The 13773-nt window shown below is 35.2% G+C and overlaps 2 protein-coding genes across 2 annotated transcripts; both read left to right on the forward strand.

Moving 5' to 3' along the window:
- Window positions 1–47: 47 nt before the first annotated feature.
- LOC119643867 lies at window positions 48–3800 on the forward strand (the record flags this gene model as incomplete). The annotated part of the gene is made up of 6 exons (XM_038043366.1): window positions 48–95; window positions 140–252; window positions 2140–2339; window positions 2406–2804; window positions 2875–3173; window positions 3526–3800. Coding segments are annotated over 6 exons (1334 nt in total), but the record flags the coding sequence as incomplete, so codon positions are not given.
- Window positions 3801–5812: 2012 nt separating this feature from the next.
- Window positions 5813–8069, forward strand: LOC119643866. Its single transcript, XM_038043365.1, has 5 exons — window positions 5813–5840; window positions 6544–6655; window positions 6719–7117; window positions 7189–7493; window positions 7801–8069. The coding sequence occupies exons 1-5, from the start codon at window positions 5813–5815 to the stop codon at window positions 8067–8069; spliced, it is 1113 nt and encodes a 370-aa protein (XP_037899293.1).
- Window positions 8070–13773: the final 5704 nt, after the last annotated feature.

Genomic DNA, 13773 nt, shown 5'->3' on the forward strand with positions numbered 1-13773 from the left:
TTCAATTTTTATTAGGGGGAAATTTTATTGTAATTCAATATAAGCAGGATCTAGTGAGCAGCAGCAGCAGCAGCAGCGCCAAGTATTGGTAGCTCGTAAAAATTTGTCATTAATTTTCTCTTTTTTTTTTACTTTTTAGCTCACTACTTAGAGCAAATTGCTTTGGCCGAATACAACGAGAGAAAGCATATAATAAATATTTCGCAAGCGGAAAACGGTAAATTTTCATATAAAAGTATCTCTTTTACAACCGTTAGTTAAGCACACAGAAAAAGGCGCAGACAGCAATTTTTTTGTTTGTCAATTACTTAGGTATTTGTACGATATGCACGTATTTTTATGTGACTTAGAAGCATAAAACGACTTATATCGTTTTTTATGATTGTGTTTTCATGATTAGCATAAAATTTGGATTTTTTTTTATCACACAATTTGAAAATTGAAAAAATTTGCTCACCTGACGCTCTAAGGCTTTTTCGAGTGGTACAAATTGAAGCTATTTTCTTGATGCATTTTAGTCACAAGAAATGCATTAAAATTGTTGAACGAATTACGTCACGAAATCACTATTCACATACATATACATATATGTTCCGCGTAGGCAAAAGGTCTATTCATCCTGAGCAAAATTGTAATACTAAAAATTTGTCTAATGACATTTCCATACCGCCTTGACTGTCGCTAACATAATTTCGAAAGTTGACTTTATCGGTAGAACGATTTGTTTTCACTCATCGGGGACATGTTCCAATTTCGTATGGTCACATACAACACAACATTTTCCAAGCCTCCTATTAAGTAATTGTCGTAATTTCAATTGACCGCAATTTTCAAGATGTTTTGGTGAAATTCGGTACATGGATGAGTTTTGGCAGACGAACGAATTCTTTTCAAAATGTTTCGGATTGAAACAATTCCTCGATTACTTCTCATATAAAAACTCTCATTCCGAAAAGTCAATCTATGGATAATTGTAGCGTGATGTAACGTATTTAACGGTATTGTTACAATGGTTTTACATGTCACATGTCTTTAAACATAGTAAGACTAAGTTCACTACTCTTAAAACGGCAACACGGCGAACGTGACAGGTACATTTAAATCCTATTCGAAGGCCGAACAAGTTGGAAATCGGTGGAAACGCCTAAGATGGTGTAGCTGTCATATTTTCTTTGTGTCTTTTATCCACAGTTCTGCTTACCCCATTAATCAGGTAATTAGTTATGGAATCCAAGATATAGAAATTTTCTTATGCGGACCACTGGCGCATCCAGTGCATTGCACCGCGGGTTAAACAGAGACTACAATATGTTAATTAGTACTACGGAAACTACAATATTATTTCGAGAGATCTTTATACCTCATACCGCTTGTGGGGCAATGGTTTGTTAAATTTGTGGATAGGTATTTAATAACCAGAAGTATTTACGGGCGATCCGCTTTTTTTGAGGCCGGTAGATTTAGAATCCTTTTCTGAATCGATTTAAGCCAGTCTGTTCATCTGCCCTTCTGATGTCTGTCTGTGTATTTTCTGCAATTTTTGGAATGTATTAAGGAAATTTAGTACGCAGACCTGCTTTGTCGTAATGATAAGCTCTAACGAAAATGGACTGAATCGCATAATAGAATCGTGTGGACGTGTATGAGAGCTGAGCGTCTAAAAAATCTTTGGGGGGCATTTTCTGGCTTTAATGTAATTACATATATAAGTTAACTTAGTCCTTGGTGGTTTTTTTCACGTTCGTTCTTTTCAAATTAGAATGTCAGGGAAGGCATATCAAGCTAGAGTTTTATATCTCAATTTTCACGTATCTTTGTGAGCTTAAACAACGTCTATAAATATAGCTAGTGGTTGTACAATGCTGCATCGAGTCGAAACTTCCCTCCCAGTAAGAGCCCGCTTGCTTTGAATCTGGTTACTTGCTGAAAATACAACTTGACTCAAAGGTTATTGTTAATTAAAAAAAAAAAAAGGGTAAGAACAAGTAGCCATGCAAGAGTTGTCACATTTCTGTTTCATTATTTTATAACTGTTGAGATTTTTAGTTGTTATATTTTTTGCTTTAAATATATTCACTACGTGTTATAGCTATACTCAAAAATTTTATTTTAATATCGTTTTAAACTCTCTTGGTAAAGATGTATAGGAAAAAACAAAGATCGCGTTTAAATTCCTATTCCTCATTGCGAGACTTCTGCTATTCAGCAGCAGACACAATGAGAGATTTTAGAGAATGTATGGAGGGGAGCATACCGGACATAGAACAGTGTTCACATGGTGGAACCATGCCGAGAGCACAATCGTGTCACAATTCGGAATGTGATGGAAAACTTTCACGGTAAAATTATTGGCTTGATAAAAACGCTTAAAAATCGGAAACTGAATTTCTCTTTATGGAATTTAGAACGGAATTATTAATAAAGGATTATTTAGAGTTCAAAGCCGCCCGTTGCATACAGCGTTTCGTACGCGGTTGGTTAGTACGAATCTTTATAGCCAAACAAATACGTGCGGCCATTATTATTCAAACTGAATGGCGTCGCTTTTATTGTCAACGTTTGTACTTTCGTAAACTGGAAAAGCTTATACAGCAACATATCGAAGAACATTATTTCCGTGCAGCTCAAAAAATTCAGGCAATATATCGCGGATGGTGGTCGCGTCAAAATGTTCACGATCACGCTCGTTTAACGCGTTTGTCCACTTGGGCCGGGGAGGATTTATTACACTGTGTAGCCTTCAAGCTGCATCATTTGATACGTACTTATGCCATACCTGGCGTCTACTCGCTAAAGAACAAAACGTAAGTTAAAGACCGATTGGGAAAATAAAAGTTTACATTCAATTTCTTTTCTCATATACGGATTTTTTAGAACTCTTTCTAAAGTCGAACAACTTTTAGCCAGCTTAAGTTATAAGCAGTGCAACGATCACTCTCAAGAAGGGAATCGGCAACGAATTCATCAGATATCTAGTGCCAAAAAACATTTTGAAGGTTCGAAATTCGCTACACAAATACCATACGCAGGCCTTGATATGTACAATCTATGTGCGCAAAAGTATCAAACATTATTTTCTGAAAAGGACGCAGATCGAAAAATGGCGAAAATATTGCAAATGTATGCATTGGCGCATCGTGAAGATCCTAGAGTGATTAAAATCCGTCATGGAAGTAAGCGCACTCGAAAGAGTCTTCGATGTTTTGTAAATTTCGCCCATTTACCAAAAAGGGAAACTCTTGACCAAGGAAATGTCTTAGCACTCGTTAATAACATAAATCAATTCAAGTTATATCCAAAAATTTTAATTCGTATAAATCTTGAAAAGAGCAACGAATTTTTTTTTTAATCGATAGATATAGTCGATTTCATGTTCGTTGCTAAATTCTGGATAAGTAACTTATAAAAATATATATCTAGTTTAGTATTATGTTACTTATCAGTGCTAAGACCCATGTCAGAGATATGGGTTTGTGCAGATAAAAGGGATTTAATATCATTTTCATTATTACTATATCTTTGCAGAATCGACTGGCGCCTCTCTTGTCTGCTTACCACCTCCTACTACGTTTTGCGGCGACATCATACGCAGCATGAAGAGGTGGAAAATAATCAAAGAAAGCAATCTAACCGTTGACAAAAATATCCTTGAGCGTCCCCAGAATGTTGAAAATTTTCTAAAAGAAATCCACTGGAAGTGGAACAAGTTACAAGGCAATTGCCATTGCGAACAAGCATTCATCAAAGAACTTGAAAAAGGCAACAAATTTACCGGCAGTTGTCCGCCAGTCTTGAATTAAAATGAAAAAATACTCTTCCCTTTTTTGGAAAACTCTCATATAATAAAAAGAAAACATTCTTGACCTTAACCATGAATAATACATGTATGCGTATATGCGTGAAATTGTAAGAGAATAATTTTTAAAAAAGCTCCAAGAGATTAGCCAGCGTATTGTAAAGTTAAAGGCAACCGTACATATTTGTTTGAATCTTGTATACACATCGGATCAAAATCATTTGCTATTTCGTTCAAGCGATTGTCATTGTTGGCGGAATAACACTAACACATCTGGAGGAAGCAGAAACTTATTCCGAATTATCGCTATCAAGCTTTCTTCACGAAGCAGAACGTTCTGACGATACATTCCTTGACTTCCGTTTTGAAGGTTTTCTATCGTCTAGAAAGCTTGCATAAGTTTTGCAAGCTATTCAAATTTATTCTCGAAATTCAGCCTAAACCCGTTATAATATTCTTTGTCAAGGGCAAATAGAAAAGCAAGAACAGTCTTGAGTAATCCGGATTATCCTTACTCTTAGACCGTTCTATGACTCGGTTGCTAACTGTCTGGCTACGAGGTCAAACTGTGTGCTTATACCATCATACGAAAACTCAACACCCGAAGCTTAAGGAAGGGATGAGAAGATGAAACGGCTTTCGCTCTTGACTGAAGGGATTTATTGATTAGTAAAATTTAAGTACTTTACTAAACTTAAGATCATACAAGAATTATATAGCTACGTTGTTTAGGACCTAGTTCATAATGGCAACAATGTAATTCGAGCTTATCAATGTAACATTCGAGCTTATCTGTTTAGGATGCCTCCTAACCGTTTAATTAAATGAATTAAATTAGGATTTACTAAGCATAGAAGGGGAATCTACTGGATGACATCATCATTGCAAAATACTCTATATATTTAACTTTAAAAATAACCTCAATTATTTATCCATTTTGCAAGCGGATCCTCTCGCTAGTGTTAATAAATGTAACTGCGCTGCTTTACAAGCAATAGGAACAATAACAACAACACTGCATGCTTTCGTTTCTCGCTTTTTGCGACGGAGAAAATTACAGAAGTAGTTTCATATTTTATATAACTAATTAGCACGGCAACAACAATATATGCAGGGAGTTTTCAGTGTGGGGTTGCGATAACTTTTAAAGAAACTGCATAACAAAGAAAGGCTTGAAAGAACTTTAATCTAATGCACAGGCAAGAAAACTCTTCTTTTCCTTATTTCCCGTTTGTAACAGAAGTTATTAATTTTCTGTTTTCTCCTTTCTTAGATATATCCTCAAGCTCTTCCATCAAACTAATTTCATGCTATCTTTAGTAAGATTCAACATAAATCAACAAGGAAGTCTTATACGCTGGTTTTCTGTGTCTGGGACGGATCATGAACCGCGGTGAGAGTTTCTTTCGCTCGTTCGAAATAAATAATAGGCTCTATCTGCACTTCGATTGTTTAATTAAGTGGATCTTAGTTATGAAGTTTCGAAAATTGCTTTACATTTACTTTACATGTTATTATATAAGAGTTTCTCCTTCGAATTAATGATTTAGATTTGAAATAGACATTTCTCTTTACACATAACTCTTCTTGTTAGATAAGGGGGAAAAAGCCGACAAATCTTACTAGATTTCCTCCTAGATTCGGGGATAATTAGTGTTCATCTGTAAACCTTTGCTAACAAACCCTTAAATTACATTGTAAAGAGAAATTTAGTATACAATAGGTACACGCGTACACGGTAGCTGCTTGGAAGAGCTTTTTCTTCCAATTGATTCTAAGACCTATTTTCTTAATTCTGAGTCGGTATCCATGTTCTAAATATCTACTATCACACAATGCATTCTGTTCATGATGGACGTGACCAACGAACAAATGGGTAGTTTAAAAAAAAAAACAACAGCTATAAGAGTTAATTTGGCCGTCTGGGTATCACTTGTCAATCCAGATTGCAATTTTCGAAATATCTTAAGGCTAAGGTGAAAGAAGAAATTTTGTCCCATTCATATTTTTATGACAATGACATCAAAGATTTTGATTGTGGTGGGTATGCAAAATTCGGCGAAAGACGAATACAACTTTCCTACTTGTTTCAAGTTTTAATTCTCAGTGCTGTACATGTATGACATAAAGTGTATACGTTGACTTTTGCGTTTCAATAATGAATGGAAAAGCACAAGAACATATATATGCAGTCGTACATATATCGATTAGATGGAACTCTTGTATTTAACTATGGTTGTTGTAAAATAAATGATCATTCTTCTCATCTTTCTCTTCTAATGAGAATAATTGTTTGCAAAATTTCAAAACTTTTGAAGGAGTCCATAATGATGATGAATAAAGTCGAATCTTGCAAAATGATATTATATACATCATCCTTTTGTTTTAAATATATATATCTATATAAAGGACTCCAGTGAAATTGCTACGATATCATATAAAAATCCACTTTCTTATAAGAGGTACCTTTTCTAGTTAAAACATTAACTGACATTTTGAAAAATTGTACGCAAAGTTTTAACTTTCAATTGAAGGAAATTTCATTAAGAAGAAAATATCAATAGGAAAATAGGCAGAGTTCTAGATATATATTTATATATTCTTGCAATTTCAATATCCTTGTTGAAATAGAAAAATTTCCTAAACCTCGTTTAAAAAAAGCATTTACCCAAAAATGAATAAAAAGAATCAAAGGACACGCTTAAATTCCTTTTCTTCTTTACGACACTTTTGCTATTCGGCCACAGGCCTAGGCCAGAACTGGAAAGCATGTCTTGAGGAGGAAATCAATTTAGAGGATGAATATGGGGATTGGGGTAGCGATGAATGCTTGGAATTGAAGCAACAAGCTCTGTCACGGTACACTGCATACCTAATATGAACGCTTATATACTAAACTTTATTCCTTCTCATTGCTGTTAGCACAAAGATGTTAGTAAGAGATTATTTTGAATTCAAAGCCGCTCGTTCCATACAACGTTTTGTACGCGGATGGTTAATACGTAATCGTCTAGCCAAACGAATTCGTGCTGTTATTATAATTCAAACTGAATGGCGCCGGTTTCACTATCAGCGTTTATATTTTCGCAAAGTGGAGAGACTTTTGCAGCAACGCATTGAGGAATATTATTTCCTGGCAGCTCAAAAGATTCAGGCAGCATTTCGTGGTTGGTGGTCTCGCGAGCATATACACGATCATACTCATTTAATGCGATTACATATTACGGCCGGGGAGGATTTGTTGCATTGTATAGCCTTTAAGTTGCATCATTTAATTCGTACCCGTGCCATACCTGGTATTTATTCGTTAAAGAATACAACGTAAGGGAATGAAAAATGTAGAAGAGGAAAATTTTCAACCATCTCCCAACCATGCTTTTGAATTTTTCCAGAACCCTCTCTAAAGTAGAGCAACTTTTGGCCACCATGACATTTAAACAGTGCAATGATCGCGCTCGCGAGTTAAATCGGCGGCATGCGGAACTGATTCATCATTCCAAGAAACGATACAAAAAATCCCAATTTGCTAGTGAAATACCGTTTCCTGGACCAAATATCTACAATTTATGTGAACCAAAATGCATATCGTTGTATTCCGATAGAGATGCCGATAGAAAAATGACGAAAATTCTACGCATGTATGAAAAAGCTCAAAGTGAGGATTCTAAGGTTTTTAAATTACGTCGCAAAAGTAAGTAATGATTTCGGTAACAGAAATTTTCTCACTATACTCTTGGTTGGTTTTTTTACTATTCTCCTGGTTGACACCGATTTGAGAAAAGTGGTGATGTTGAATAAAATTGCGTGGAGTTGATGGTTAGCAATAGATAAGAAATATGAAGAAATGAAAGTTTTTTTTTAGTGATGAATATCGCTGCGTTCCTTGGAGCTCTATCCATTTGTATTGCTTTGGATGACCATATAGATAATAAGAAGATATAATAAGAGTGAAAGTTAATCACTATGTGTTGTTGTTGATACAAAATTCTTTTCAGAGGGAAAAATTCCTGCCGGGTTTCGGCATATTTGCCTGCCGCCGCCCACAACTTTTTGCGGCGACGTTGTACGTAGCATGAAGAGATGGAAAATAATCAAAGAAAATAACTTGACTGTGGAAACAAAGATACTGGAAAATCCACGAAATGTGGAGAATTTCCTAAAAGAAGTCCAGTCGAAGTGGGACATTTTACATGGCAATTGTCATTGCAAAGATGCGTTCATCAAAGAACTTGAAAAGGGGAAGAAATTCACTGGCGTTTGCTCTGCAACTTAATACATGGATTTTTATTTTTTACCTTTTAATCTTGTAAAAAAAAAAGAAAAGAATTTTTTTATTATCCTTAAAAAATTCACTGACAATAAAAAGATCAACTTCTGTCACCTGAGAATTACATTTTATGACCTGAAAATTTCCCAAGGGATTTAGGTAGGAACTGTGTCAACACATGGGAAATTTTCACGCATTCTCACTATGGGTACGATGACATAAAAGAGGGTTGTCTGTGAGGAGAGCAAACCACGGAGTAAGTTCTTATGGATTTCACTTTTGAATGGAAATTTGTTTAGTCATTTAAATGATTTTCATCGAAGAGATTCTTTCTGAAAAACCCTTAAGCGATGGGTGAAGACGTTAGAAAAATTCTTTGAAGTGCAAGCAATCGGATGAGATGAAGGACATATATATCATATTCGGTAATGGATTGTTTGGAATGAGATCAATTCCTATGACCGTTTGCTTACGATATATTCCATAAATTTTTAGTTAATCAGATTTTTAGTGGGATAACCATTTAAAAGTGCCTTATTTTCATTTAGAGAATCAATGTATTGCAGCTTCAACATTAACAAATGGTTAGAATCCTTTTTTCAGAATTAGTGCTTCAAAAAACAAGTGAAAGTTATGTCCGACTGGGGCGCAGTCTTGCATACCCAGCCACCATTAAAATATTTAATTTCTAAACTGGTTTGTATAAATTCGCTAACCTGAAAACGTACATGTTGCCTTGAATTTTCCCGAAATTTTGGGTATAGATAATGTAAATATTGATGCTTATACGGTATGTGTTTGAGCTGTTTGTGAACTGCCGTTCAGCGTTAGTAAAATTGTAAGGAGATGTCATTTGCAGGATTAGGTTTCTTTCTGTGTTTAGCTGGACTAAACTGGACAGAAGCGCAGCTGGTGCTACGGAGAGCACTAAGTTGGGTTGGAGCATATACGCTCAAAATTGTCGCCTTGAAGACAATGAAATTCCCGCGCGTCCATCTGTCTCCAGCAAAAGCAAGCCAGGAAGTGATCTGTGGTTTTAGCTGTTATCCAGTTTTGACCGCTTTCGAATATCACTTCTTTAGATCCATGCAGTTCTATTTACCAGAGCAGTAATTTCCAAAAGTTGAAGATGTATGAAAATGAGTCCCTGTAGAAAGTTTCTATCGCGAGGACGTTCGTAATCTATCCGAATAAAAGGCAAAACGTTATAGATATTGATTGTGAAAATATCTATTGTTAAGCTTTGTAACAAGCATGTGTTAAATAAGAGCGAATTTTATCAAAAAACGGAAAGTATTTATTAATGCTTGGATTGATAAATTGATTTAGAAGTAAATGTCCACAAGCAATGTCGTGGAAATTGATAATTCATCCCCATATTATCCACTAAACTACCCAAGTTCTCAACTTCAATCTGAAAAAGAATCGATATCTTCAAGAAATGAGGTCATTACAGCGAGGACATTGGGTTAAAGTTTCCTTCTACGCGAAACTATTAGTACGTGCGCAATCACGCCATATACTTAAGCGCATTAATTTAAGATAAATTAAGCGGATAAAATCTCTTGAGCAGTCCATTTCAAAATCATGGTCACACCTTTTTCACACCTTTATTTTAGTGAATGTATATAAAATACCGTGAGAGGCATTGTTAATAAAACGCTCTACGTATCCATAAACCGAGAGGCATCTTCATTTTCCGAGAAGCCCTAAGTAGACGAATATGCTGTAAGATCTCCTTGCTTCAGTGGAAATCCGATCATTACTGTATGTGAAATGATAACATTGATGTATATATATTTTCCAATTGCAAGCTTTAATATTTGAAAGAAGAAAAATTAACTTCAAGATATAAGAAATACCTATGATTTATTAGAGCAAAGCAAGCAATAGCAACAGTATGTGCGTTAATCTCTTTTTCTGATATGACAACAAACTAACAAAAAAAAAAAAGTTTTACTTTCTAAATAAATGACCAGAGCAAGTACAACATACGTTACATAGAGAGAGTTTTCATAGTGCAGATGCAGTGACATTTAAAAAACGTGCGATAAGTAAAAACTAAATAAAAACACAATTTCCTCAATGCTTTCGCTGCGTCCCTCGTATTATTAATGATTATTGTCCGTGGTCTTTGACAGAAATCGATGAGTGATTACAACACAGTGTGGGGTCCTAATAAAGAAAGATAGAAAAAAGAAAAGCAAACGACCGGCAAACTTTTCTTCTAATATTTAAGTCTCTGTTGATTTCCTTCTTTCCTTTTTTTATGGTCATAAACTGAAATTGAAATATCACTATATCTCTTTTAATTGCCAAACAGAGTAGTAAGCAAGTTTGTATGTTTATGCCCACATATGACATAGAGATAAGTAAGCGAAAGACATTTGATGCTAACTTTAATGTTCCTCTTTATTGCTATGTGTAAGTGAGCGTTTGTCGTTAGAAATCTTTGGCAGCGTATTTTTTGATATAATTTTTTTTTTTCTTTTATAAACGATCTTGGAAGCAATGCGCATAGTAGTAATTGCAAGCATTTAATTTTATAACCCTCACCGAAGGATGGAAGTATGTTCAATTTGTAAGTATCAGAGAATCCGCGCAATAGCCTAAGGTTATGACGGCCAAGACCGTCTATCCCTCTGTCGGTTATCGAAACACTCATTACAGATAAAAGTTAAGATAAATGGGTAACAAGATTATAATGAGCAAACTGTCGGCTTTTCAAAATAAAGCATTATATGGAAAGTGGTCGGAAAATTGGTCCGAACCGGGCTACTTTCAATAGCATTTCATCAAAATGTCTTAAAAATTGCGAATATAAGACGCACAGACTGACGAGGCACCTTACGAATGAAAGATGGGTCCATCTCAAATCCTTCTGAATGTTGCATACATCTGCGTACATTTAATATACTCTTGTACCAAAGTCATGTAAGGTATAAAAATGGAGTTCGCATATCGCCTCTTAATTGAGGATGATTGCTCGGGTTTGGAAATAAACCTGACTATTCCATGACTATACCTGCGATGGAAGGTGTTGCTACCTAATTGACACAAAGTGTTTACAGGCACTACTTTAACTTTCCATAAGAAACTAGGCGTGATCCGCCTATGAACAAACAGCATAGGAAACGAAATAATTAGAATTCAAGCAAAGCCCGTATAAAAATTTTCTGGGAGATTATTGAACGGATAATAAAAAATTGGTTCATATCTATCAAGTACCACATACTTTTCTATGAGAAGCAGGATACTTCAGATCCACTTCATTTTCTTGTCTGTTTAAAATTCTAACAGTCGACATTTATAGAAAGTTTTGTAAAACATTTGATTCAATTTTAAGTTGATATCATACATAGGAACAGGAATATGGTGGAATTTTGAAAAGGACTAATCAACAATAAAATCTAATAATTTCCAAGCAAATAACGAGCGATGTCTTTGTTAAAATTTCTTTCCATTTTTTTAACACTCAACATTGCACATTTACCACATAAAATTTGAATGGATATGGATCGAAACGCACTTGCATAACACTTTGATTTAAAAATACTTCGTACGCGCTTTGAGAAAAAAAAAAAAATTGAAGTTTAAAAATACTTTCTACGCGATTTGATTTTGGTTGATAAGGCAACACTCACCTCCATCCAGTTTCGCGAAACTCTCGTAACTGGGCCTCCGAAAGTCAAACAATTTTTTTAACTTTATGACAGAAATTTTGGTGCGGTTTTACGCTGGTTTAGTAGGGATATACATCTTCATAAACACTGGTAGCTCAACCGATAAGATGTTGATAGACTGAAATTGATGGTATGGAAGCCTGATGTTAAAATGGTTTTACAAAAGCCATAAAAATCAAAGTGAAAAAGTAGAAGTTAAGCGACAAAATAGCAGCGCATTATATACATATATAGGTATGTGCATTTATAAATATGTATACATACTCGTATATATATATATTAGTTTGGGGAAAAAGAAATCTATTATTTTTTCGGTAGATGGCTGCACTGATAGATTTCTCGTAAAGTATCGATCAAACAATTTCAGATTTATGCTCGTTGGAAAGGTGACATTTCGCAGTAAAAAATTCTTTTGCTGTTTTTGTTTGGTGCATTCAGTTGTGAGTTACAGCGTGTTAAAAATGGAAGTGAACAAAGAGAAAATTCGGCACATTTTACAGTTTTTCTTTGACAAAGGCGAAAATGCAAGCCAGGCGGCTAAAATTGTGAATGGTGTTTATGATTCCGATACTGTAACAGCCAATTATGTGCAATTTTGGTTTCGTAGATTCCGTTCTGGAATTTTTGATGTTAAAGATGCACCTCGCACAGGTAGGCCGGTCGTCGAAAATGTCGATAAAATCGGAGAAATGATCGAAGTTGACCGGCATGTTAGCAGTCGTAACATCGCCCAGGAGCTAAAAATCGACCATAAAACAGTTTTAAACCATTTACACAAAGCTGGATTCAAAAAGAAGCTCGATGTTTGGGTGCCACACCAATTATTAGAAAAAAACATGATGGATCGAATTTCCATCTGCGAAGCCTTGGCCAAACGGAATCTAGGGAGGATTGTGAAAATCGACTACTAGAGTTTTTTGCAAATAGAGACCAGGACTTCTATGAGAGAGGCATTTTGAAGTTACTTTTAAAATGGCAACAAATCGTACAACAAACGGTGCATATTTGACCCAAATCGTACAATCCGAAGCATGTTAAATAAAGTCCTGAAGTTCACATAAAAATAATGGATTTCTTTTTCCCCAAACTAATATATACGTATATAAAATATGCATGTGACACATCACTTAATAAGTGCGGGGAATGGCATATAGATATCGCCACTGTTAACGAATCCATGTGCTTTTTGGATGATGGTAGGTAGTACGAAATGTTCCAACATTTTGTTCACAATCCAGATTAAAAGATTCATTTGTAGTATATTTTTATTACGCGTCTTGCTTTTTTGCTTGTGCGTCGACCAAAGATACCATGAAGGTTTTTCTATGCAAAAGTTACCACTTTCTCCATGTTGAAAGGAAAGTCTTGTTATATATAACTCTTATTTAATCTTTACCATCTAGGAAAAAAACGCGAACCGCTGAAAGGTTATTGGTTTTCCTGCTTAAAAAGGTTCAGACGAAGATGTTGTTGAACCGGATCCATTGATGATAAATAGATACAATGCAGATTGTTACAGGTTTGGAAAAGATAGATCTTATTTACGGCTGAGTAAGTCTATAGAGTTTGCGTCGATTAGTGAAGAAATCATGATTGCACAATACATGAAATGGCATTTCCGAATGGGAATAATGCTCGGACTTATACTGTAAAACTTGTCCACGAACTGTTAACAACACTGAAGTGGAATATGCTATCATCCATTTGCCATTTGCCTGAACTAACAATTTATTGTCGGTGTTGCTGTGCGTAACCTCGCATTAGCAGACCAAATTCAGACATTCGCGCAGACCTTAAGATTTTAAGGCGAACAGAAGGCACATTTAATATCAAATATCCAGTTACGTCCATAATATCACAACTCATTCCAGAATTAATGTCCTGTGAAAGGATATAAACGGATACTGCAAAAATATTTACAAAGACCTGACAAAATGACCTCGAGACAACGAGATATTCCACTATTTTCTTTAAAATTGAGATTAGGAAATTCTTAGGAACTCTCTCTGTGTATCATATACATCACA

This window comes from Glossina fuscipes, unplaced genomic scaffold (genome assembly GCF_014805625.2).
Source record: "Glossina fuscipes isolate IAEA_lab_2018 unplaced genomic scaffold, Yale_Gfus_2 65900, whole genome shotgun sequence".
Taxonomy (NCBI): Eukaryota; Metazoa; Arthropoda; class Insecta; order Diptera; family Glossinidae; genus Glossina; species Glossina fuscipes.